Consider the following 27,860-nt stretch of genomic DNA (forward strand, 5'->3'; position numbering starts at 1 on the left):
TTCCTAGAAGGTTGTAACATCTCATTATACATTAATTTACTGGCATCTTTTAAAAAAAGCAGCACAGCTTCTATCATATTTATTACTCCTTATGAATGACATCAAGAATGGCTTCTTCTGAATTAAAGAAAAACTTGGAGGTTGGTAATTTCATTACTTGGAGGGTAGTTCAGTTTCTTTACTTAAAAGTGACCAAGGTTAAAATCCTAAGCAGCCAAGTTATTGTTTGACCTTGAGCTATCTTTTACTTTTTCCTAATAGTGATATAATAAACCCTTTTTAGTTATTGGGTAGTTTAGGTTGAGGGAAAAACTTTGTGTGAACTTTGACTAGATTGCAGGAAAAAGATATCTTACATCCCCAAAAGATATAAAAAGAGTCAGATATTGATTGTAATTAGGGTACTTATCTCTGTTCCTACTCCGGATTGTATGACAAGTGACTTAAACATCTATATGTCTGCTTTCCCAGTGGAAGAATAGCCATGGGAGTATTCACTTCTGCATAATTAATATTTGAAAAGTGTAATACGTGTGGAATGTATTAAAATTACATTTTCTGAATATAGTTCTCTCTTTACCACAAGGTTGCATTGCTAATTGTCTAAAAGCAGTTTGAACAGAGAAGTAATATTACAGATTATGGCTTGGTAGGTTAATCTATTTGTGCTTTTGCAATTTTAAAGTTACAGTGAATTTTGGAAAAGTGTATACTCTAGAAAATGAATATTTATCAGGGAGGAAAGAAATCTCTTTCTTACATTACAGGCCAGAAAAACTTTGCATTTTATCCCGAATGTTAAAGTGCATGTCTCTGGCTAATTTATTGAAAGATTCAGTTTGCATTTAGTCATAAAGTGTCAGTGAAATAACCTTTTGACTTTGATCTGCCTTTTGGGTTGTAACTTAGAATTTCCCAGTGATAGCAACTTTGGTGGAGCACAAGGAGGACACTTAAGCTAAGTTCTCCAGAAAATCAGAACTTAAAATGTCAAAAAAAAAAAAAAAGTGCTTTGTGTTTAAATTTGTAATCATCTTTCTGTTAAGGCTGAAGAGATGATTTTGACAGGAGGCTTGAAATCTCTCCTTCCCAATGTACTAAGAAGAATAATTCGATGTGACAGACTCAGTATTAGTAATACTTCTGGAATGGCCGAGGGTAAGTAAACCTAACAACTCTAAGTGCAAAAGTGACTCCAATTTAGGTTCATAGCTATATGTTCTTTTTTGTTTGTTTGTGAAGGAATGTAGGAATATCAAAAGCACTGGAGTACCAGAAGAAAATGTTAAGTTGACTTATATTCTTATGTCACTTGGGTGTTTTTGAAATCGTATTGTAAGTATCTGACACTGTGTTCTTAAATCACAAAGCTATATCAGAGAAAATACATCATCCTACCTGTGTAAAGTACATGGACTTTGTTTTCAAAGTTTGCAGTGCGTCCCTCAGCTCCCAGTTATGTCAGTGAGAAATTACGAATGCAGAAAATATTTGAAAAATCTTTAACCAAACCTGGCTTTTCTTGCATACGTTATTATCACATTTGTAGGATGACATACTATGTTCTTCACAGAGACCTTGCTTTACTTAGTGCATCGGATAGACATTGGGGAAGAGTGCGAGACATGTAGTTACAGAAGTGGTTTTCTGCTTCATTTGTTGCAGAAGTTGGAAATTACTGACTCAGCAAGACTGGGAATTATAAGAGGGAGGGAAAAAATAGTTTTATACTCAGATAACTGAATGCGTTCTGGAAAATTGATTTCTGTCTTGCTTCTCATAGCTGGACTTTTACAGAAGTGGAGAAGTCTGTGTCATTGTTCTGATCAACTTTAAAATGCAACTTAACTAAAAGTACTGTGGCAAGTAGCTGATCAACAAAGCTATGTGTAGTAGCATTACTAGCATTACTATAACATAAGAATGTTAAGAGTCATTTTATAGAATCATAGTGAGTCTTGAAATTATGGTTTTCTTTTCCATCAGTAGCTGTGTGTAGTAGTATTATTATAACATAAGAACGTTAAGGGTCATTTTATAGAATCATGGTGAGTCTTGAAATTATGGTTTTCTTTTCCATCAGTACAGAAGTTGAAAAATACTAATGGAAAACATGTTACAATGTTAATAATCTGCAGGTTTTTAAGTGTATGTATTGCAGCAATAGTTTTAAATGTGTTAGTTTTAACATTCGAAAAAAGTATTGTTTACATACAAAACAAGTTCAAACTTCTATCCATAAGCATACAGCTCCATTATGCAAAGACTAAAACTAGGGTAATTGGAATTTCTCACAGCCCTTAACGTTGTCTTACATTGTTGGGTGATATACTACTAAAATAATTATTTCTTACTGCCCTCATTGTCATTCACCAGAGAAAGTAAAAACTCTTTCTAAACTTCTCTGAACTGGAACGTGTGTTGAATTAATGCATGGGTCGATCAGCATGTCCAGCTTCACTAACATTGCTTGTGAATATAATCATAATGATAGATACATAATGCAAGTATATACATAAGCTGATATGGGAAGGAACAAATATCTTTTCATCTATAAAGAAAGTAAGAACAGTAGTCAGGAGGAGCAATAAAGTTGTCAAAGAGTTATAACAAAGCTTCCTGAGTTTATAAATACCTCAAAGTTACCTACAGATTCAGTCTGTCAGCTGTGACTAGTATTTTAAATCCAGTGTTGTCTGAGTTGAATGCATTAAAACCATAATTTTAAGAATTTCTGAATGTCACCAGCAAAGTAGAAAGTGCCTGTGGATTTCACATGGATGGCAGGCAATGAAGTTGAACGGTAACTGAATGTAGTATTTTATTCAGTGGTAAATTTAGTATGTTTATTTAACAAAAATATATTTCTGTATTTAGCAAGAAACCGTTTCTGTATTTAGTAACTTTTGCTAGTAATAAAATGCATTTTTGTGCTGAGTACTCCCAAGAGAGCAGTTTGTGGGCACATTCAGTATGCAAATACGTGCTTACCTCAGCCTTCGCTTTGCATTTTTCCATCAGGAATAGAATTTTATCTTTTGATTTCATTGTTAGCTTTGGTCAAGAGTAAGATGTCACTGATTTTCTACAGCCTTTTAAGGCAGGTCATTGATTTCAACTAAATGATTGCCTCTTGGATGACAGACTACCACAGTATTTAAGAAAGTGAGACCTTCTATGCAGCCCCTCATTCGCCTTTCTGATATCAGACATGGTAATAACTTTTCAAGACAGTATCAATACAGGAGTTAGGGACTGTTATTTGGCAGTTTTATACACCACAGACTAGTTGTACTCCAAATTTCCTCTCCGTATTTGAACAGCTGGTATTGACATGCAAGAAAATTAAAATGACATTGGTACTTACTACTACTGTTTAGAAAATAAATTTTTGCTAAATAAATGAATGTGAGCTTTTTTCATTAATACTCATTGCAAAAATGTTAATGTCTTTAGAAGCTATTGCATGGTAGTTTTCAACAACCGTTTAAATCAAAGTTGATTCCAAGTGAAGAAAGTGTAGCAGTTCTGTTCATTTTAGTTTTTTAAATTAGAAATAGTAGAAATGACTGAGATTCAGTGTGACAGGCAAGAGTTTATTCCTGAGCTGTAATTAGGTCTGTTAAATTGCAGCCCACAGTAAAATTCCATAGCCAACAAACTCTAAAGAATGGACTACATAACATCAAGATACTAGGAGTTTACTGTTGGACTGGCCATGATTTATAGCTTGGTATTAAATGAAAAAAAATGGTGAAAGTGTAGTATGCAATAGCTTTTCTTTGGATCTGTGCTAACATTTGCAAAGTAAAGCATTTTCCTATAGAATACTAATTTCCCAGGTTAGGTAATAAATTATTGTTGTGGTTTAACCCCAGCCAGCAACTAAGCACCACAGAGCTGCTCACTCACTCCCCCCACAATGGGATGGGGGAGAGAATCGGAAAAGTGAGAAAACTTGCGGGTTGAGATAAAGACAGTTCAATAAGTAAAGCAAAAGCCGTGTACGCAAGCGAAGCAAAACAAGGAATTCATTCACTGTTTCCCATCGGTAGGGAGCTGTTCAGCCATCTCCAGGAAAGCAGGGCTCCATCACGTGTAATGGTTACTTGGGAAGACAAAACACCATCCCTCTGAATGTCCTCTGCCCCTTTCTTCTTCCCCCAGCTTTATATGCCGAGCGTGACATCATATGGCATGGAATATCCCTGTGGTTAGTTGGGGTCAGCTGTCCTGGCTGTGTCCCCTCCCAACTCCTTGTGCCCCCCCAGCCTACTCGCTGGTGGGGTGAGGAGCAGAAAAGGCCTTGACCTTGTGTAAGCACTGCTCAGCAATAACGAAAACATCTCTGTGTTATCAACACTATTTCCAGCAGAAATCCAGAACATAGCCCCATACTAGCTACCATGAAGAAAATTAACTCTGTCCCAGCCAAAACCATCACAATTATGTTTATATATAAATTCGTAGAAGCGTTTATTAAAGTAATTATGCTGTCTTCATGTTCTAGTACTACCTGTGTCTGCCAACTATTTTAGCTGTGAACAACTTCACATACAGAGTACATGTAGCTATGATTTTAGTGGTGGACTTGGTAGTGTTAGGTTAATGGTTGGACTGGATGATCTTAAAGGTCTTTTCCAACCTAAACAATTCTATGATTCTATGATTTTAAAAATATTTCAAAAAGTTGTTTAATTATGGACTTCTGAATCAAAAATTTCCTTGAGGTAATTTTTTGTAGACCATCTAAAGAAATCTGTGCATTAAACTTACTGTTTCACAAACAAAAAGCTGAATTAAAAACCAGTCATTCCTACCTTCCACAATTTCAGGCTATAAACAGGCCAATGTCGTGATTTTGCACAAGTCCTTGGCTGATGACTTTGAGAAGTTTTGCCATGCAAATGATGGACCCCTGCCGCTGCTGTACAGAAGTAAACCAGGTGATTGGAAATGTCCTTCCTTGAGTAGTGATTCTGATATCAGGTAACTACGGACCAACTCTGCTTCTCAGAGTTCTGCAGTGAATGCTGGTGGTGATTAGGAGGGTTCAGGGAACAGCCTGCTCACACTGTTGTACATTTTGAACAAGTTTCTTTTCTTGGAGTTATACCTTTGAATGAAAACTATGCATGAGTATAACAGCCTGATCGTCTTGTTCTTGAGAAACATGTTATGATAGTTGTTAGTATTACAAGTATTTCTCTAATGCCAAAGTGATATTTTGTGTAATTTCTAAATACTTTGCAGTCTGAGCCAGTGGAGTTAAATAATACGGTTTTACCTCTGTTTTATTTAGTAGTGATGCAGGCATGGTGACCGCATGATATTTGTAGGGTCTCTGAAATTTGAAAGATGTACTCCTTGTAGTAAACACTAAAAGCATGACTCCCTAATTTTTGAAGCCCTGAGAAAAGATACATATAAGGGACATTATACCTAAAAAATACCGAACTCTAACATGTTCTGTTTACTGGTTTGTTTTTGTGCAGAATGGGGTGTTCTGGGGTTTTTGCATGCGTGTTTCATTGTTACTCAGAAAGAAAGGAAATGGATAGAGTAGACTGTATCTCGTGGTTTGATATGGGTTAATGTCAATTCAAACAATTCACCTTGTTTTCAAAAAAATGTGATAAAGCTGTGATAACTTCTTATTTCACTAGAACTGACTGCCTACAGTACAGAATATATGAGCATGGAGCTTGTACTGGATCCCTGAAAAGCCTAAAGGAGTATTCTGAACAACTTAAGGACATGGTGACTTTTTATTTAGGCTGCAGCTTCTCTTTTGAAAAAGCAGTCCGAAATGCTGGCATCCCCATAAGAAATGTTGAGCAAAAATGTAATGTAAGCATGTATAAGGTGAGTATATGCACACACAGTCTTTGTCATAACTTCGCCTTTGAGCATTTGTCCATATTCACTATGGGCGTATACATATTGCTCAAAATCAAATCTTTTTTTCCTACTTGCATAGTAACTTTAGGCACGTGCTAGTGCTGAATACATAAAAATACAGGGTAAAATATACCCACCCTCAGTTCAGTGCTTTTCTCAACTTCCTGCAAGGCCAATCTGCTTTTTTATTCATTTATGGTGACGAACTTTTTCCGTGTGTGCTGCGGCAGCCATTTCGTTTGGATTCTCTTCTGATTTGCTGTCTCTGTTTCAACCGACGACTCATGCGCTATTCTGACCATGCCTTTATACATGTCCTGTTCTCCGTACCAGCTCTGGCTTGCAGTAGGAATATTCCTTTTATGAACCATGGCAGTAGCAGTTTCTTCTGCACGTATGACACCCACATTCATATTTTGGACTTTTCCTGTGACAGTAGAGCCTTTAAACTGAATATTTGCTATGAACCCAGACCTCTGGGACAGAAGATGTTCCCAAAAACTTGAGGTATCTACCATAGCACTGAAAATTATAACTGTGCTCAGAAAGTTTATAGTGCAGATTTTAATGTTGGCAAAAGTCCTAGAATAATTCTGGCTCCAGTAGGTAGACCCTTTAGTATTAAGAACACTTAAGTACACATCTGCATGCCTTTTTCATATAGTTCATATGCTGTTCTACTAGACATGGGTTATTGTTGTTTTCAGTGTTATCATTTCACAATCTTTTTGCTATAGTCCTGGTCAAAATGAAGGCACAAATATATCTCATACGTGAGTCCTTCTACCAAGTTTAAAGAAAAAAATACAACTATGTATCTGCTCATAACATTTCAGAATTAGGGAAATTTCATAGTTTATAGCACATCAATACTGTGAAGAACTGTACAGTGTGTTTCTTCAGTGACAGGTATAATGATTTTTATTATAAAAATTGTTAAAAAAACATTTTCTATACAGCTCTAACTGTCTACGTATCTTGTTTATGTTCATATGCAACTTAGATATCAGACATTTTGTTCTAAAAAGCCAGACTGCTTTATTTCTGCATAGAAAAGGTGCTTCAGCATCCCAGTCAGTGAGGATGATGAATTCTATAGAGCCTTTCTAGAGGCACAAAAGATTTTGTATGTGTGGAACTGGCATGCTGCTTCTGTAGAAGTGGGTACTGCCAGCAGCAGGAGTTCCTCACTCTTGCATGTTGCAGAACACTGTGGCTCTCCTGAATTCAAATACAGAGGATAGACTCAGACCAAATAGATTTGTTGCCATGTGATACTTTTTATTAGCTTTTCCCCTTTCTGTATAGGGAGCACACGGTTGTTTTCTGGCAATATTCAAAATATACTGAGCTCACCACATTATGCTGTATGTACCAAAGGAAGAAATGCATAATGTTGAAAATTTTAGTGATCAATATGAAGAAGCTCAAGGATGGAATGTTTCACTTCTGCACTTCTGGATCTTACAAAAAAAAAAAAAGAATTATGGGATCCTAAGAATTTTTTTTTTTAAAGTATTTAAAATGAATGTTAGTATGCAGCCTTTCTAAACTCAAGTACAGCACAAAGTTTTAGACTTATTTCTTCTAATACTTCAGAGGTATTGTTCAACATTCCTGCTAACACCTTGGATTCTTTTAAACCACCAGACATCTGTGCCATGCTACAGTGTTTCTACTTTTTGCTGTGACTTAGTAGTCACAATGAGACCTATTCCTGAAAGCAAGCTGGAAGCAGCTGTGGTAGCAACATCGGAATTAAAAGAAGCTCACGGAGCACCAATTCATATGGGTGACCCTGGTCAGTGCTTTTCATATTTCACTCTGCATGCACTTCACTGTGTTTAAAAGCAGAGGGGGAACCATGGGAAGCAGTAGGACTGAAATACCCACACCAGTAAATTTACTGCATTTTAGTCCTTTCTAATGGTCACAAACCTGAAGGCAGGGGGAAGAAAAAAGTAGGTTTTGAATGAGCTGAACACAGAGATTTCTTGGATAAGAGATAGCTGTCTGATGTAGATAAATTAAGTTACACAGCAGGGGTGGTTTTGATAAAAAGTGTAATCACATTTTTCTAAAATGTATGCAGTTTCATTTATATGTGAATACTTTCTTGCTGTCAGAGATTCCAGTGACAGGATAGCAATGATTGACAGTATGGGGAGAAGTATGTGTGGATGCATTTTGTGTCTTAGCGGATGACTGTGAAAGTAAATACTGCATTATCTTTAAAGATACTGAAATAGGATACATTGAGCACAACACTTAAGACAGAATAAATAAAAATACAACAATAATATATTTTTTTAAAAATCCAGCTCAAACAAGTATAGGCCTATTCTTTGCAAGGGAAAACTGAAAAAGAAGTGATCAAACAGGAGGCTGGAAAAAACCAAAACCAAACCAAACACCTGTAAGATGAAGACAGATCACAAAAAAAAAAAAAAAAAATCCCCTCTGCTGACAGAAATTTCTCAATCAGTAGACTCACGGGCTGCATGCACAGAAGGACCACATTGCAGAGCATGAAAGGAGATGTCATTGATAACACTACACCCCAGTAATATATTTGGTCTGAGTGCTTAAATCTGAGGAACTAGTAATAAGTCATGACTTTGAGTAGAGCAACAAGATGATTGGGCAAGTGAGGATCTCCACTATTTATTTAACAGAGTAAATTATTATATATACAGATTATATAAATTAATTCCAGAAAAGGCAGTAGTATATTAAAGCGTCTGAAGAATTTAAAACCAAGGGAAGAGAGCAAGTGCTTAGAATGACCCAGAATATTACAAGTAGGTGTTAGAATAAAGCAAAAGACAATTTAGTGAAAGCTGGGTAAGAGTGAGATGTAGTTATCTAACCCAGAGAGGTAAAAGAGTAGTTGCTCGTTTATCTAGCTAAAGAACGTAGGAAGCCAAAGCAGTAGAAAACATGTTCTAGATAGAACCCATTTTGCATTGCAGTCATTTATTCTTGTTTGCCAGTGTTATGAATATAATTTTTCTGTTGATAGAGGAGATTTGTAATATCTTGGAAACTCAGTATACATGTCTAGCTTGTGTTTTGTTGCAGAAATAAAGTGAATACATTTTTACTGATGTCATGAAGTACAAAAACAAGTCAGCTCAGGTTCTGGGTACCTGCACTCAAAGGCAAACTAAATATGCCACTTCAGTGGGACTTGCCACTGTTGCAATTCTAGCTTAGTGTCATTGAATGATGTTTGGGGTCCGCCCCCCCGGCTTTGCAGTAGTACTGCTTAATTAGAATCTCTCATTATTTCATTTTTGATCAATTCCAGGTCTGCTGGGAATACAAGATCTTTCCAAACCAGACTATGGAGATCCAGTTCACCTTCACCCTGGTGATATTCCAGTGTTCTGGGCCTGTGGAGTAACAGGAGTAGAAGCAGTCATCAGTTGCAGTATGTACTATACTTGGAGACTCTTTTTAAATTATCCTTCAATCTCTTTCTCTCTCTCTCTCTTTTTTTTTTAAACATGGACCAAATGAGTTGGCTGATTAGCAGGCTTGATTTTAGCGTGAGCTAAAGAACACCCCAACCAAACAGCAAAAAACCTTTGGCAGGACTATTTTCCATTGTGAAATACAGGTCTACCTTCAAGGAAGTTCTTACTGAAATTCCATCACTTTTGTTTGAGTATTTTAATGGCAGAAATCTAAAGCTCTGGCAGCATCAAAACGTCTTTTGTAAGCATTATTAAAAACCAGTGGTGTAAAGGCATTCTTTTTTAAGCTTCTTCCTTTTAAAACATTATTTTCTATTACACTGCAGTAAAACAATAATAAAGGGGAAAAAGCAGAACAAAAAAAAGCAGCCAGAAATCTTTCCAAAATGTTGTCAAGAGCTAGCAAATTGATTGACCTGGAAAAGAATTTTGTGCTTTTAGGTTTTGTTCTAAAATGAAGTAAATGTGACACACTTTACATAAACGAAGCTTTGTCCTCCGCACACAGCTGTCCTGCACTTTATCCAGTCATTTATAACAGGCATGAGCACAAAGGGCAAGAAAATGCAACTAACCCATAGTGACAGTATTATATACTGCTCTAAATCACTAGTGTGTAATGATATCTCATATTTTAGTTCTTACTGAAAAAGAGGCTTAATAATCATAGGCAGTGTAACTGGCAGAGCCTTGGGAGGTCATCTGCCTCATTCTTCTCTCCTTGCAGGATCTGCTACATCCTTGTGGTTCCTTACAGATGTTTATCTAAACTGCTCTCAACACCTGTAAATATGTTCAGCACTAGGAGCAGACACTTCTTTTTCTTTCTTACACACAACCCCTTCTCTCCAGTCCCAAATCCAAACTGAAAATCCCGCTCTTTCCTGTGTTCTCCAGCAGTTTTATTCATCTTCCTTATGCATCCTTGTTGCAGGGAAAGGAGAGAAAAAGTTTGCCAACCTCTCTCTACAATATGTTGCCCAAAGCAGCTGTCTATCCTGCCTTTGCCTGGAACAGGCTTTTACTTTTGTTTATTTCTCCATTTTCTGTATTAAAACCAGTTGTCATTAATGCATTCCAGGAATTTTTTGGCAGTTTGTATCTTTCTGTGCTCCTTTCTCATCTAGGTGGTTAAAATTCTGCCATACCACCAGTAACCCATACTTTAGATGAACCTGCTAACTAAATACTGTCTACTCACATGGTTTGGTGAGGTGTATTAAACCTCAACAACCATGTTCCCCAGCTGCTTTTAAATTAACTAGCCGTGGATTCCCAACAGATCTAGCATGGATCAAACACATATGTACTTGTTAAAGAAATATCTCCTTCCTTTTCACCATCCTAACACAGTAAGATTTTGCTTGTTCCAGTTGTGATTTATCCAACAACATACCAATTTTGCCAAATCAAGTATAATCTAGATCAAGACTTCTGGAATGAGTATAAAGGCGGCAAATATTTCCAGCTTAGGGAGCTACTATGCTGTAAGGTCTAAATGAGCTTATTGTTCACCAGGGTTTTAGATGCTACTCAGATTCGCTTTGCTAAGGCTTACTGGTCACCTTTTGTCATTTTTCCTTGCCAGTTTATAGGTCTCCTAGCTAGGTCGGCCAGACACTGTGCAGAGATGCTATTCCCCATTTTTTTAACCTGGTAAAGGACTACTCTTTGCCAGCAGGCAGTAGTTGACATAGTCTTGTCATATCACTATTACAAGTATGTTCAAAGCTACAAGAGAGACTCTACAGCTTCCAGCAGGACTCTAGAACCTAGAAAATTGATTTGTTCTTACGGAAAGAGTATCACCAACACACTGTGCAAACTTAAGCATTAACTTGCTCTTATGTCAATGCACTAGTTTCTTCATGCATGTCAAACCCAGTTTCCAGGTTTGCCAATTCCTGACAGACTTCCTTGGAGGGTACCAGTGTTCAGTTCCTAAGTTGCCTCAAGTTTATATCAAAGAGGATATTGTAGAAAAACCTGATCTCATGAGCTTTTTAAAAGTGAAAACATTTTCATATATATATATGTATGCATTTCTTTCTCAAAGTGTATTAATTGCTGCAGTGTAACTTAAAATATCACCTAGTTTTATGATATGTGTCATCAGGCAGGGACTCTGTGTTGTTAAATTAAATAGCTTTTTTCAATTTTATCATTCTGATATTTCAATATATTGCAATAACAACATGTTTAATTGAAGTTTTTTCACCCATTTTAGGAGCTCCATTAGCTTTTACTCATTCTCCTGGCTGCATGTTCATTACCGACCTAAAGAATGACAATGTCCCAGTCAGATCCTCAAGAGAAGTCCCACAAGTCCAGTGCATTTCTCAGGATCCTCTGCATTATAGTATTGTGTCAGCAGAAGCAGCCCAAAAGATAAAGACCCTAGAGACCCTAATTGGAATAGATCCAGGTAAAAACAAAAACTCTCTTCCTTTAGTGGATTTGTTATGAGGTAGATATGACCTATCCTCCTTTTTTAGATATTCATAAAGTTCAAGAACACAGTAAGAATCTAAAGGCAATTTTAAGATTTTAAAAATTCTTTGTGGAATACAGTGAGTTAATATAACCAGGTCTTACATTTTCTGTTACCATACTTAATATCGGAGTCTGGCCAAAAGCATTCAACCTTATGGGTAGTGGAATATCTGATCCTGATGACTGTATGCTCTCAAAGTACACAGAGGCATCGATGTTTACAGCAGACTGGAGAGTCCACAGGGAATAAGAACTGTTACTGAATAAAACTGAAATTGGTATGTAAAGTACAGGGCACCTCAGCATGCTGGTAGCAGCTACACGGGTACTCACTGGTGAGTAAATAGCACGTTTCTTTACATATATTTATGACTACTGTGCTCCTACCAGAAAATTCTGGTAGTTGCATGTGCTTTTCAAACACCCTTCTCTGATGGGTGGAATTACATCAAGCTCTGCTGACATATTCATCGCTGAGGTGTTGTGTGATGGACCAAAGTGACCTGATCACCACAGCAGGTTGAGAGGTAGGGCTGCATGTGTGCACAAGGAAGATGAGAGGGAAATAAAGGCAAACTGAGCAGCGCAACCATTCCTAAAATACACACTGAATTAGTCCCCTCTGTCTGCTGTAAATTCTGATCTCAGTTTCCCATAAATTTTCTGAAATCCTCTGTAGGCAGTAGTGGAAAACAGCTTACGCCCAGCTCTCCCAAGCTCCGGGTTTGGGCTGTATGCATATGTTTGGGTCTGTTTATTTTTACTCACAAGGCCTCTCCTTTTCCCACTCTCTGGAGTTCAGCTTGGCACACTGCCATGCTCTGCAGAAATATGGGCCTAACTTAAGAGCTGGCTCATTTTTTTGCTAGAGGAGAGTACAGTACTTTATCTCAGTTAATAGACCCCACTTCTCAGAGACTAATATTCCCTGCTTCTGTTACTTAGGTTTTGTTCAGAACTTTTTTCTGTGTCCACTATCTGTATATTGCCTGTATGTTATGTAGGAGGAACAGAGGGACAAATGGCAAATGGGAAATTGAGGACAAAAAGAGGACAGTGTGGGGCCGGGGCAGGCGGGAAGGGGAGAAAGATGAAGATGTGAGGGGGCTAGAAAACAGTAGCGAAGACTTACCTCTCTCTATCAGCCCATGACTATCAGCACATACTGCTGGTATTCGTGGTTTTCAGGAGTGCTAGCAAATTGAAAGGACTGCGCTGTGAACTTGTGTTTCCGAGTGCCAGGGAAGGGAGAGGGGATAGGAAGTGTTTGAACAATGAAATACATACACAGATAACACAGTGTTGCCTCTTTAGGGACTGACCCATGAGAAGAGTCATCCGTTAATATTCACCTGTTTCTCAAGGTCAGATAACATGGTTGTCTACTACATGAAGTGTTACAAGATCTTTTAGGAGTCACCTGGATACCACTGTATTAATTGAGTTGAAAAGTCCCCTGGTAACTTACAATGTCTCTGAAACCTCATTTCTGTGGTTAATCATTTTATTAAGTGGAATTTATTTGGGAATTAGCTCTTCCCTAAGGGGATAGAGTTAAACAGAGAAAAGGACCAGCTTATTCATCTGAAGTCTGCATCAAAACTTCTGTAAGATCTGGGGTGCTTGAGTTGCAATGTAGCTTCAGTAGCTAGCCATGGTCTAACATGACTGTCATGACAGGTCAGAGGAAAGCAGAGAGCCACAGGAAAGGAAACAATATGCAATAAGCCCTCAGAAAAAGAAAAAACTATTTACACTAATACCTAGAAATGCTAGGTATAGTAATTCTCAAAATCCAGTTAACTGAAATTCTTAACCTGGAAGCACAGACCATTATCTTCATTACTCATATCCTACACCTTCGTAGGTTTCCTGAGGAAATTACCCCAATTCCTGCTTTGACCAGAGGTTTTTCTTTCTTTTGTTTTTTTTTGTTTTTAACCCATTTTATGTCATTAAAGTACATAGGTTCACTCACACAGAAACTTCAAAAGGAGAATGATATATTGAAGTCTACTGCTCTCTTTAAAAACTACTTTTACAGGAGACCGGGGTATAATTCATCTACACCGCCAGGACGAGCTGCTGAAGGCTTGCCTGTCCATCTCCCATGCTCGGTCGGTGCTGATCACAACTGGATTTCCTACCCACTTCACTTACGAGCCGCCGGAAGAGAATGATGGGCCCCCGGGAGCCCTCGCTATTGCAGCTATATTGCAGGCCTTGGAGAAAGAGGTTGCCATAGTAACAGATCAGAGAGCCATGAATCTGAATAAAAAGATTATTGAAGAGGCTGTTCAAATAGGTAAGATGCATGTTTTATCTTGCCAATTTTAGCCAAGGTTTGCTTCAGTTAATCTCACTGTCACTTAGTACAGGGCTTGGAGGTTTTTTTTCCCAGAGAATGAACCAGAGTTCATCCTCTAAGCTCTGATCAATGTTGCTGCGATGACATTTTGTTAAATCTAGCTGGCATCAAGTTAATGCTTGCATAGCTGGGTAGTGATTCTGGATTAGCTGTTTGTGATGAATTCTGGATGTCTGTTCTTATTCTTGTAGACCTGTTTTCTATCTCAAGGTCCCATTTACTAGCACTAGCATCCAAATGAGTTTAATTTAAAGTAAGGATGCAGGGAGTTTATCAGGAACTGTGTAAAGATATTAAGTCCTTACTATTCTAACTGTTCCGCTTTTTTTTTTTTTAAAGTTACTCAAACACAGATTAAAAAAAAAGGTACATAGGGTCTGAATTGTATTTTGGTTTCCTGTAGGAATCCTGAAGAGACCTGTCCCTCTATTGAGTTATCGAAGCGAAAGCGCTAATTCAGCTTTAATGTTTTTGTGTGAGAATGGGAATCCTGGAAGACCTAGGTATGTGGATTCAGTTTTTGAGAATGGGTGACACCTCTACTCTGTAAAGTTATGAAAAAAATAATGACCATGGTCTAAGAAGGCGTAATGGTTACAGTAAATCCGTAAGACTTGGAACGAACAGAACAAACTTTGAAGCCAAACATTGGTGTTGGAGTACACACAGAATACAGAATTCCATGTTTTTCTGCAATTATGCATTTCTGGAGTACAAAAAAAGAAATGATACTTCATATATCAATAGCTCCTTTCCTTTGAAAAATTTCTAAAAGCTTTTCAGCTGTTATTCCAGAGAGAGACAGAAATACACATAATATATTATTTTACCAGTTTTCAAATCAGTGAGAAAATCAAAAAGGGGAAATATTATGTCAGAGACAGTGAAAGAGCTAGGAAAGCGTTGTGGAGCATGTTCACTTTCTAGAGCTTTGGCTCAAGCTTGACAACTGGGGAATCTGATCTGATTTAATGAAGTATCCTGTGTTTCTAATAGTGTGAAAGTGACCATCATGTTGTCTTTAGGCAGCCAAACCCAAGATTATAGATGTATGCATGCGCTTCTCAATATTGATTTGAACTGTTTGCATATGCATTGTTAAGTATACAATGTTGGGCAAAAATTCAGATTTATACAAAGTGTGTGATTGGGGTTAATGCACTGGAGAATTTGCTAAATAGCTGTGCACACATTTCACTACTTAGCAGACAACTTACATTTCCTTTAACAGTCATACATTGCTAATTTTTATTGATCTTCCCATGTGCAGCATTTTAATGTAGTTGCCTTCAGTTTGTTCTCTTTAATAAAAAGACCTTTCACCCTGGCATTTGCTTCATCAACTTACTGAATTCCCATTTCTTTCCACAGGTTAGCATATGCATGATACTGTCTTCCTTTTTTGTGTGTTGTTTTAAAAGTGTGTTTTATAGCTATGCATAATATAATTACAGCCAATTTCTAATTCAATTGATCCCACAGTCCCAAAAAGCTAAAGTAAGTGTTTCTTGAAAGTAGACAACTAAGCTGCTTGAGGTCTCTGGAGTCACCGTAGATACCCACCCACAAAAACATTAAGTAATTCAGCAGAATTAGTAACCTCTTGACAGTAAAACTGGAGAAACAGAAGCAAAATAACTTAATTCTAACATACAGTGGCAGAAGTGAGTACTAAAATTCTGTTTAAAACATAGGACATCTGCAGTACATCTGCCTACTTTCATAACTAGCAAAATAATGATAGACCTAAAGAAAAATCCCCCAAATCTAAAGACCCAAAGCAAAAAACTCCTTAACTAGAAACAAATGAACATTTGCCAAGCAACATACTTTAGGCAAAGACTATACTTACACTAACAAGTATTTAGATGATCATTAATTTGCCACTTTTTTGTTTTCTTTAAAACCAGTTATAGACACTAATGTCTTACAAGCTATTATGTATTTTAACATGAAACAGGGCCAGGCCAGATGGCTGACCCAAAGGATTGCTGGTTAGGAGTATTTCAGGAACTTCTCCATTTCTTGGTGGCAAATATGACTTGAGGGAGCTGCACTCAAGCTGTAGACTAACCTTTGAAAAGAAACCGTGGAGAGCTACATTCAGAAATAACAAAATAGTATCCAAGTTTCACCTTGAATCCCAAGTAGTCAAAAAGTAGAACCAAGTGCAACAGGAGAAGCAGCCAACAGAAGAGTTTGCTATGTGAGAATCACAGCTTTGACTCCTCTCCTCTGTTTTTTCACTTGTCTCTAACCAGATTTGATCACCTGATAGCAATAGAGCGTGCTGGGATGGCTGCTGATGGCAAGTATTACAATGCCAGGAAAGTTAACATTAAACATCTAGTGGATCCCATAGATGAACTATTTTTAGCTGCACAAACCATTCCAGGAGTCACAACAACAGGTATGTGTGAGTTTGTGTTATATTCTCAGAAGCACAGAACAGGAGCTCTTACTGGAAGTGAAAGGCAGCAGAAGGCAGGTGCTGAGTAACTGCTTGTGGGCTACAGCTGGCTGTTGTGGTTGAATTTAGAGACCGTTGCTGGGGAAAAATTAAAGGTTTGTATTGAAGGGTTCTCACAACCAAAAAAAATGAAGGAGTTGATTTCAAAGTTATTCAAGGACAAAAAAGCAAGCCCAGATGTGTGTATTATCTATACATCAGTGTGCATACGTACACTTCTCTAAATGTAGTTTTTGATGCTGACTTTATTTTGTATTTCATGTGTGAAGGGCAGCATAGAAAGCAAATGACTACTGAATGGAAATATTACATATGAAAATATTATAGTTATTTTTATGATTGTACCACCTGTGTTAAAACAGAAGTCTGGATAGAATCTTAGTTTATATTGCCTTTTAGCAGTACATTCTCTTGAGCAGGGATTGCATATTTGCATCTACTATAATAGTGCCTTCTCTATCAAAATATACATATACAATAATAATCTTTAAAGGAATGTTGTCGGTCCTGCCAAAACTACATTATCATTGGCTAATATGTCTAGTAAGAGTGCTGTTGTCAACACAGTGCTTCTCTCTTTTGTTGATAGTCTTTGTTTTCCTGAAAACCGACTTCTATCTGGTTTTGAAAGAATATGCCATAGACCAATGTCCTTATACAATCAAATGCTTCGTGCTACAATGTGTGGCCCAAAACAGAGTTAGGAAATATATAATCTACATAAATATCAGAAACAAAATTAGAAATAAGTGTCCATGCCAGGCTGATTTCAGTCACATCAGAACATGTCTGCTGATCTGACTTTTTCAATTCTTGTAGTGCTGTGGACTCATTCCTAAGTAAGTTCCAAAAGCAGTGGAACTTTGGCTTCTCAGTAGTGATGTTTTTCAAATGTTTCCACAGAATTTAGAGAGCTCCTGCAGAGATAATGCGTAGTCTGATTTCACTGTATTGGAATAGTTTGAAAGCTGTATAGCAGAACGGTTCACTGATATTTTTTGTGTTCTTAAAACTTGTAATACATTTTACTTAGATTTAATTCAAATTTTTGTTCTATTCATAAGGAGTAACTTTCAACATTCAAAAAGCAGCACTCTAGATGGCACTCTATTGGCAATATCAGCAGAGAAGCTGAAGATTGACTGAATAAGGATAGAAAAAGCTCTTTCATAAAGATGTTTAGCAAAATGCCTCAGAGCTTTATCTGCTGCAGTTAATTTCAATTATTTTGTCTCTGATTTCATACTGTTGGTACAAGGACTTAGTCTCTCCAGCTACTTACGTAACATCACATCCTGATTCCTTTAATAGAAATACCCTAATCTCTTAAAATATCTCCCAGAGCAGCTCAAAGTATATTGTTGATTTGGCAGAGTTTGGAGTGTTCTGCACAGTGGGAATTTGAATATGTTCAGCAGAATTTAGTTTGTTTTAAACATTCTCTGAGTATTCAAATATACTATGAAATGTCATTAATTAAAAATACCACGAGCTTGTGAATAAGAAGAAAAGAAGCAGTTACCCAGGTTCACTGTGCCCCATTGCCCTGAATTTTCTCTAGAGACATGTCTGCATAGAAAATTATTTCACAAGTCATAGGCTTCAAAAAAACAGTGAAGGTATCTGCTCTGATCTTCCATGGAATTTGAGTACATGGGTGTTCTATACTGGAGAACTGATTGAGTATCTATAGAAAAACAATGTAATTTTTTCTTACATGGTCTGTTACCCAGTTAACATTTCTTATTTTGCTTATCACACTCACTTTTTGTATCTGTTTTTTAATTTGATTACAATTTCTTGGGATGGCTGTTGGCTTTTTTCAATGTATTTCTGGAAAGCCTAGCTTAACAAGGCAAGAATCTGGGCTGTGGCCTTTGCATCTTGTCTCTCATTACTGATGATAATGTATTGCTACTGATTATGATAAATTTTTCTGGTGGGGCTATCTTTGACTTTCTTCATGGTCAGTAGGAATTTGGAGGCAAACAAAATGCAAATATTGTACAGCACCCGTTAGGGCAGAGTACTCAGTAGCTTCATAGACTAGAAAAAGATACTAGAAAGATCAAGTTTTTAGCCTTACAGAAGTATTTATATAGTGTGCTCAGTGGCAAGAAGTACTGTATTAGTAGGTGGAGAGGGGAAATGTTAGAATGTTTGTTACGTGCTGATTAATTGCTGTCAAGTTTTGCATTTAAAACAAGATCTGTGTTTAAAAAAACAGTCTGATCTAGGAGTCTGACCACAGACCAATCATGAACAATGCCTACAATTGTATGGGTACCAATATCATAAAAAGTCATGGAGTAAGCAGCAACCTTCAGGAATATACAAAATAAAAAGACATGAAAGACTGAGGTTGGAAGGACTCATTTTCCACAAAAGACTGAAATACAAGTTCAAGAGTTGTTACCGAAACCTCATGCTATTTTTTCAGCTGCCATACAATTGACAGAGCTATATGCTATTTATATAGGAGCTAATGAAAAGCTTTCCAAAGTACTGCATGAAAAAATGTGGTCACACTTGTTTCCCTTTCATACAAATGATTTTTAGCACAGAAGGCTGACATTTCCTGCATTTTTCATGAATGTAGTTTCAGAAAACAATGTAGTCAGTGAAAACTTGTGTGAAATTTCCAACAGAATTATTTTTCCTCTGCCTGGAAAGCACTGAGGCCTTTAGGAGAAGAGGATTCATCTTGTCTATTTTCAGACATCTATGTTTGAGATGTCTGCCTTGGGGTGAGATGAACTGAATGTTTAAAGGGTCTGTTTCTCTCTGCTGGCTTTAAAAGAAGTCTAGCTGACTAGCTCATGTAGATGGCTGCATTTTGTCGAGTGAATCTCACTCTGGAAGTCAACAGTAAAATGTAGTCCTCTGCTGATGTGTAGACGAAGAAGAAAACAGATGGTACAGGAAAATTTTTGGTGTGGCAGTTCTTTTCCTCCCAGTGCAATGCTAATGGGATCCGTGCACAGCAGTAGATCTACTAACTGCATAACCATCCTGGTGACAGGACTTCCAGAAAGACAAGAAAAAGCAAAGCAAAGCAAATCTGATACAAAAAAAATCTGAACAACAGATTAGTATCTTTCAATTAAAGAAACTGTTGATGATCTTCAAAGGATACAAATTCAGTTTAGCCTTTTTAAAGAACATTAAGACCCACATTTTGGATCTTGAATATAAGAAAAATCAAAACATTGTGTGGATTCTTATGAAACAGTAGTAACTGCCATATTTATATATGATGATAGAGGCACCATGATTATGTCATTCACTGTTTGAAAAGTACTACCAATAACCAGATTTTAGAAAGCACCATTAAATCCAAACACCAAAATAAATGTGAACAGATTATTAAAGCAGATAAGAAAAAAGATTAGCTGTTTCACAGCAAATCCTTTTCTGTAAGTTATGTGTCGCTAGGTTACGCTCCCCTTGACTATTTAGACTTAAGGAGTTAAATAAAAAATTGCTGTTGAGAAATAACCTTCTATTTCATTTCACTTAAAGAAGAAATTTGCTACAGACTTATGTGAGATATTGGTGCAGTTACTAAAAGTGTTAAATTTATCCATTTTCAGGGCTTGAAGTGTAAATTATAAATACTGTAATTTCTTTCCTGTAACACATGCTATGTATGCATTGGAGCACAGTCGCATTTCAAATTCAAATATGATACATTGCAGTGAGGACTTGGAGCTCTTCACTGTTCTGTTTCACAGACATTAAGTAGGCTTTTTCAATAAAATCTTCAAACTTGAGAAGATGCCATTTAGACTTAAGGTGAAAGACAAATGTTAATTTCCATTTAAATAGATGGATTTTTTTTGTGGTTTCTTTGTACATCGGTAGGAGACTAAAGGTACTACCCAGCTTTCATGTAAGCTTCTTGTTTATGCGTTATCCTCATCTCCAGATCTCTGAATGACATCTAACAATTTAATGTCCCAAACATAGGGTTGCCTAGAATTTTCCTGAAATAACATAGGTCCCATTGATTTTACTGAAATAACTGAGACAAATACGTAGTGTTTCTACTTGACCAACAAAAATCAAGGCCCCACACCCTGAATATATGAACACTTAAAAAAACCCCAAACCCTAGCTATTTTTTTCATAAGTTACTAGAAAAAATGAAAACAGTAATAGTACACAGGGTTGGGCTCTTTGTACACTGTGGCACAATGATAGTGATCTGTATAAAACAGATTGCCAGTGCAGTAACTCCTACTTCTGCCAAAGTCCTTACATATATTTTTGCTTATCTTTCTGCAATAATTGCTACTTTTAATCTCCTTTTTTAATTAAAGCTTTTAACAAACCAAAGTTTTCTATGCTTGCTTTATTATAGAACCGTAGGCTAATTTCTCTAGGTTTATTTTGGATTTGTTTTCTGTCATCTTTCTCTATTTGTGCTAACGTACTTATGATAACGCATTATATAGAACATTCATTTAAGGCCTTCCGTAAGCGAAGTTTACTATCTTAATTCTGTCTGCAGTTCATGAGCACTTGATAATTTTGATGCTTTTGCCTGCACCACTACAACATATATACTTACAGGTTAGCACGTGATATGTGATGCTTTCAGCTATTTCATTCACAGTCTTCTGTTTTTAGACACTTTTGATTAAAAAGGATAAAATGTCTCCTGTGGAGCTATGAACTGTCACAGAGACTCTGGGGAAGACACTGGATGCTTTCTAAATGGATTGTTAGTCATATGCTGGGTTCATACTGATTTGGTCTTTTTCTCTTTTAATAAAGGTGTTGGAGATGGAGGAAATGAATTAGGAATGGGCAAAGTAAAAGATGCTGTAAAGAAGCACATAAAAAATGGAGATGTTATAGCTTGTGATGTTGAAGCTGATTTTACTATTGTAGCTGGTAAGGGATTTTTGGGGGAGTGGGAGAGTGAGTTGTTGAAGTTTGAGAACAGAATTGACAAGAAAACATCCGTCTTTCCAACTAATTTTTATTGGCCCTTTTTTTGTATGACCAAGTCATCATTAGCAAACAAATCTGTCTCTGTATTATGTCCATTTTTTGAATAGTTAAGCAACTACGGTTCCAGCAGGAATGACTGAAAATTGAGGATGTTCCATGAAGAAAGCGCATTTAATTGGAAATAGTTGGGCAAATCCTGAAAAATCACACCTTAAATACAATAACAAGGAAGACTGCAGAAATTATCTGTGTGGGAATTAAAATGTCTATGCATATATGAATTTTCAGTCTAATTGATGAGCTTCTGTGGGTGTGACCCTGTCAAGGTCATCAGTTGTATTGCTCTTTCATGAAGAGATGATAAGTCCTTTCAACAGCCACCCAAGGACAGATGTACATTCTTAATGTACAACAAAAGTTGAATGCTATAGTTAAAATTCTCTTCTACGCTAATGTCTTAACCAGCGTGAAACAAAATTCACAGTAAGAGAGATGTGTTCAGCAAGGACCAATTTATGAACTGAACGGTCCATATTGTACTGAGGCTCAGGTTTCTAGGTTTCTAACTTAGGTATCTAACACTCTTGAGACTAAACCAGCAATCTGGGGGGAGAAATGAGAGTGTGGTGGTAATTACATCTACTTCTTACAGTTATATGTATATAGTATCTATGGTGGCTGTTTTGGCAATTCTGATGATTTTTACTTTGAAAGCAACAGTCACACCCAGACCCTGCAAAAGGCAGAGGTTTGGACATGCGTAGTTTTTCCACTTGTGTGGAAAACTACATGCACTAAAACAACTTCCACACTTCTTGAAAATTTTGCTGTTCTGTGTCTCTGGAAAAGGTATCAGGCAGCAGAGATAACGTCTCACAGCGTTTCAAATCTAATGATCTGCCATACAGTCTGGACAAAGAAGCTGTCAAACAAGACTGCATGGACTGATCTGATAACAGCATACAGAAAATTTGTGAATATTAACTATGTTAGAATGTCTTTTTGTGTATGATTGCTACACCAAGGACACATCATCAAGACACAGACAATTAGTTTCACCATGGCTTCATATCTTATAAAATACCTGAGCTCTTTAATCAGTCATCATTTGTGACCAAAAAGGGATTCTCTGCAATGGTACAGCATTCCATTATAAAATCTGACACCAGTGAAAATTTGCCTAGTTTAGGATACTTTATCAAAATCTTCTACCTCTGTGTGGTTAAAAGCAAAAGACACTGGGCTGGAATACAGCTCTTCGCAATTCATGGACTTCACACTAAGCCAAGTGTAATTGTGTTTTAGACCATCCCCATTTGAGTTTTTGCTTTGTTGGAGAGACAAACCACAAACTAAGCTTGATGGAAATTTGCAGAAATTCGATCTGAAATCCTACAGAAAACATTTTAATATGTTAAGCAATTGTGTATTTCCAAAATAAGTGTTCCAAACTTATGTCAATATTTAATTCATATCCATGCTTCATTTCACCATCGGTATGTGAGACTCAGTTGTACATGCCTAATGACTTACGCAGGTTAGGTATCTTTGCACTAACTATTGTTGGTTTTTTTTACAATTTGGTTTCATGGTGACATTCTTTTGCAGGGGTCTCTAACTGGGGAGGCTATGCCATTGCTTGCGCTCTGTATATTCTCAGCACTTGTGAAATACATGACCGCTATCTGAGGAAAGCTGTTGGGTTTCCACAGTTACCGAAGAAGACATTCTGGCTATCGGCACTTCCATCAGTTACCAAGGTAATTTCTGTAGGGCCAAGGAGTTGTGACTTGCCCGTGACATGTAGATGGAATCGGCTGCTAGCTGCTAAATCCTGCCTAGTCCAGTTCAATAGCTTACTTTCACATGGTCTTTTGGTGGCTTTTGGGAATCCCTGGGGAACGAGCAGTCACACTGTACTTAGAATATTCTGCAAAGGATTCAAGACAGATTGAACATAAAAATCCTCAAAAGTGAACGTATTTGTGTGCTGCGACTTCAAGCACAAGACAGTGCTACAGTTTTATGACTGTGATCTGTGCTCATCCTGTTAAGCCCATGAGTCTATTTTTAACTTGGCAGTGTTTAAAAAAAAACCCAAACCCTCAACTATCAAGTCAGGTTTGTTCCACCATATTTGTAATAACTTAGGAGCTTCAAACTTCAGTTTTATTGGCAGAGTACTGCTACAGAGACTTGGACAAAACCAGTAAGTTTGTGACCTCCAAGAATGCTAAGCAAAATGCAATCCGTCTACCATAGATACCGCCCACAACAGTGGAGCATTTCTCCTGAGATGACAGTACATTCTGCATGAAACTCCCAACAAAGTACCTCTTACATATTTTACAGTAGGTCTTACCTTTTTTTAATTCTTGGTATTTTGATTTTTCATCTAAAGGTCATAAAACTGAAACTGATCCCAACATTTAGCATAGCCATGTAGCCACTTATCCTTTGACTCAACAAAGCATATGGCATCTTTCAGTGCAATCTTTTCCAAAAATAGATTAATTACTTTTCATTTCTCAGTGTTTTTTTTCTGGTTACATCTACTGGTTTTGCCCTTTAAATTAACATAGCCTAAAAACTACTATGATCAAAATTGCTGGTAATGAGATACTGTAACTAAATGTGATATTGTGTACAGGAAATCCTTCTTGGTTTTGTTTTATTGAGCTATACAGCTGGGAATATTGATAATGATCCAATAATGGGCTATTGAAAATGCAATACTAAAATGTATTGCAATAAAATTAATGGAAACTGTTTTGTGGAAGAGAGAAAATTACAAAATGTCTGACAAGAGAATATGCTATCTTTAATTATAAATCACACAACAGTAAACCGTGCAGAAGATGGAACACATTAGTGCTCACATAATCCATTAGTATAAAAAAAAATTCAGACCATTTATGTTTATGTGGCTACTTTCTGCCCAATCCGGCTTCTTTTAATGCTGCAATAATTACTCTAGTAAGATAAAGAGCACCACCACACATACCCACCTCAGTGTTTGTATTTGTGTGTTTGTAATTGGAAAGAAGACATTTGAAGGAGTGCCTAAGCACCAAACAGCTTTCTTATCACATGTTCTATTTTACTTCCAAAAATGTCATTCCTTCCATAAAAACTATAGATCATAATTACTAAATGAAGGCTTCCCCTGAAACACAAAGGTTATTCCTCTGCAGCCTTGTGTTCAGGCGGTGTCAGGATTGCACTGCAACAAACCACAGAACTGCGGAGCTCTCCATTCCCACTGAACAGAATGCCAAGATTGTTCTAAGTGCATGGATTAGTCTTTACATATATTTTCATAAGAAATGAAATGCAAAGCATTTGTTCCTTGTTGAGAACTTGATGAGCAAGAAACAATTTAATCTGAACAACCTTTACTTACCTTTCAGTTGTGGAGTTGAATTGTAATTATTTTGGTTAATACAATATTGGTTTGGTTTTTCAGATGTTTGTGGTACTTTTTTACCGCAGTGACTGTAGGGAAATATAGTAGTTCATCCACATCCAAACGTAGCTAATACCGAACATCCTACAGTCAACTCTGCATTTCCTTGCATCTCACAACCAGGTTAATGTGTCAGGCAGTTGTTCTTTTACTGAACTCTTTATTGATGGTAAGAAAGGAACTGTATAGTATTTATTTTGAAATTATGACCTATAAGAATATGAATTACTTCATAAATGAGCAATATATGAAGATGCGACATTTGTTTTAGTATTCTTTATTAGCTTTGTCATTCATAAGGGAGAGGTTTTTTCCTGAATGAAGGGCAAATTAACAAGTTCCTTTTCTATTAATTTGATTATTTTTCTGGTTACCCCACTCCCAACATAATTATTTACTACAGAGAGAACTGTGAGCAAATTGCAGCACTTTACAGCTAAGGAAGCAGACTGTACATTGTGTATGTTCCTTACAAATAGAAACAATAGTATTTGATGATAGAATACAGTTTATCAGGCATAGTTATATAGGATTAAGCAAGCAAGCCTTTTTTCCCCATATAAGCAGATCAGAGAGGTCTAACATGTAAATATGTAGGAGAAACAATTCAAATTAGAGATGACATTTTGCATATCCAATTCAGGTGTCTCTTCTGTGACACGAGAGATCTAATTTGCCACTGCATATAGATACTCAGTGCTAAGAAAAACCTCTCTCATGCAGAAAGACCAGGTGCTTATATTTGTATTCATACATATGATCATTCATATGATATAAGCGGATGTATATTTAAAATTTTATAAATTACAAAGTAGCACTTTTTATGCTACCAGTGTATCCAGATGATTTCCTTACATAGCTGTCGCATTGCTGTATTGGTACATGATGTCAAGACCGACACCATGTAACTAAGCATATTTTTTCTTTAATAGAAAACCAGTGCCTCATTTAACTTTGTTGCAGCTAAGAACTAGGATGCATTACTGGGAAATGTAAGACAAATCTTTATAAAAGTGCAATCAGAAAGCAGGTTACCAAATTACACTAAATTCTCTGCTAATTGACTATGCAAGGTATGCTTTAGTCCTTTCAGAAATGTTTATATTTTGGCCATATAGTGTAAAATACAACCATATTGTGTCTAAATTCAGATCTAAAGTTATTGTAGTCTTAATGGTTTAGAAGTCTTCCTAGAAGAAAACCTAACATTTAATAAGAGAATATTAGGTGTTTTAACTTGATAATTTTTTCATCATTAATTTGGGTCCAGGAGATGAAGGACTTTGCCAGAGGTTATTGCGTGAGAATTTCAAACAAGAAGTATTTAAACCTATAGAACTGTTTGTCAATGACACTGGTAGGGCTGTTTCAGCAGCAATTTCTGTCAAAGCAGGGTCTCGCACAAATGGAAGCAGAACAGTAGACCAAAGACCAGAAGAAAGCATTCCCAGCAAAGAAAGGGAAGAGAAGATAGGTATATGACTATTTCAAGGACTTATGTGAATTACCACGGGGTTGGGGCAGGGGGAAGTTAAGACATAACTGTGCTTTTTGTTTTTCTTAGATTTTTTTATTAACAGAATTAGAGAAATAAATTCTCTTTATAGTAAATGCTAAGACAGTAGAAGGAGTTTTACTGGGTACATTTCACATCAAATGAAAAACAAAGCAGTTTATGCTAGACATACGTCCATTTGAAACCAGGTCTTCTAATTTCACTGTTCATAGAACTAGTGTTTTTTCAGAGCTGATTTTTATCCCATCTTTTCATCTCACAATGCTAACTGGCCCATAGCTCACAACTGAGGATTTTGTTCCCTCTGTGTAGTTCAACAGCTCAACTTGAAACGTGCTTTGTTATCTGGTTACATTACTGCTAAGCAAGAAAATAACTGTTATAAATGTGAAATTGAGTTGCAGTTCTAAACAAAGTATACGCTATTTCAGAGAATCCCAAGGAAGCACAATTTCAGTGTTTTCTTTTTTCCCCATCCCTTTCCTAAGCAACCAGAATTCTCATAAAATCAATAGCAAAAAGAGGACAGAGAGCAAAAGGCATGCAGAGATCACAGAAGATGCAGAAAAGGAAAGGGATTGTGCAGCCCATTCAGGTGCTCTCTGTAACCTTTTTTCCTGATATATCCTCATTCCCTTCTGTTCTTTTTCTTTCAAAATGCATCTGTAGCCAGCTGCTATGCTGGGGAAATGACAGGTAGTTTTCTGAGATACTTTGGATGGAGGTTCCTCTGATTCTGATTTGTGCAATATAGGAACTTGAAACCAGGCAAAAAAGGATTCATGGTTGTGAATTGACACTGATGTGCTCTTTGAGGGAGTGTGGAGAACAGTAGTATCATTCAGTAATTAAACAGCAGTCAAGAATATAAGCCTTTTGACACTCCCTAAGTTCCAGCTGCTACACGTATTCTTTGGGACAATTTAAAAAAGGTGTTAGCAAATTGCTGTCAAAATAAATATGGAGGATGTGGTCAGTGTCCCCTAGAATTAAAATAAATATCTTGATGAATGCTCGTCTGACTCAGGATTTTAATTATATTCTATTTCTTTGGGTTTTTTTAGGAAGAAAAGCTTCTGAAAACACTTGTGCGGCACGGGGTCCGCAGTGGAAAAACTGCCAGTCTAGAAATGGAAGTGGATGGGCTGCCCTTCTACAACACCCATTCGCTTATGATTGAAAAGCTGCTGCAAGAAGCACAACAATGA

General features: G+C 36.8%; 1 protein-coding gene across 1 annotated transcript; it reads left to right on the top strand.

Annotated features, from left to right (window-relative positions):
- The first annotated feature begins 95 nt into the window (after positions 1-95).
- Positions 96-27,860, top strand: DGLUCY (D-glutamate cyclase). The gene is made up of 13 exons (XM_009479778.2): positions 96-140; positions 1,047-1,158; positions 4,836-4,989; positions 5,667-5,865; positions 7,552-7,702; positions 9,212-9,334; positions 11,608-11,805; positions 13,918-14,178; positions 14,645-14,744; positions 16,503-16,651; positions 21,491-21,610; positions 23,279-23,430; positions 27,717-27,860. The coding sequence occupies exons 1-13, from the start codon at positions 96-98 to the stop codon at positions 27,858-27,860; spliced, it is 1,908 nt and encodes a 635-aa protein (XP_009478053.2).

This window comes from Pelecanus crispus, chromosome 6, assembly GCF_030463565.1.
Source record: "Pelecanus crispus isolate bPelCri1 chromosome 6, bPelCri1.pri, whole genome shotgun sequence".
Lineage (NCBI taxonomy): Eukaryota > Metazoa > Chordata > Aves > Pelecaniformes > Pelecanidae > Pelecanus > Pelecanus crispus.

Excerpts from the sequence above, each read along its gene's own strand:
- DGLUCY (XM_009479778.2), top strand. The coding sequence starts at position 96 with ATGACATCAAGAATGGCTTCTTCTGAATTAAAGAAAAACTTGGAG. Across the intron at positions 7,703-9,211 it reads AATTCATATGGGTGACCCTG|GTCTGCTGGGAATACAAGAT; the intron begins GTCAGTGCTTTT and ends GATCAATTCCAG. Across the intron at positions 21,611-23,278 it reads TGATTTTACTATTGTAGCTG|GGGTCTCTAACTGGGGAGGC; the intron begins GTAAGGGATTTT and ends ATTCTTTTGCAG.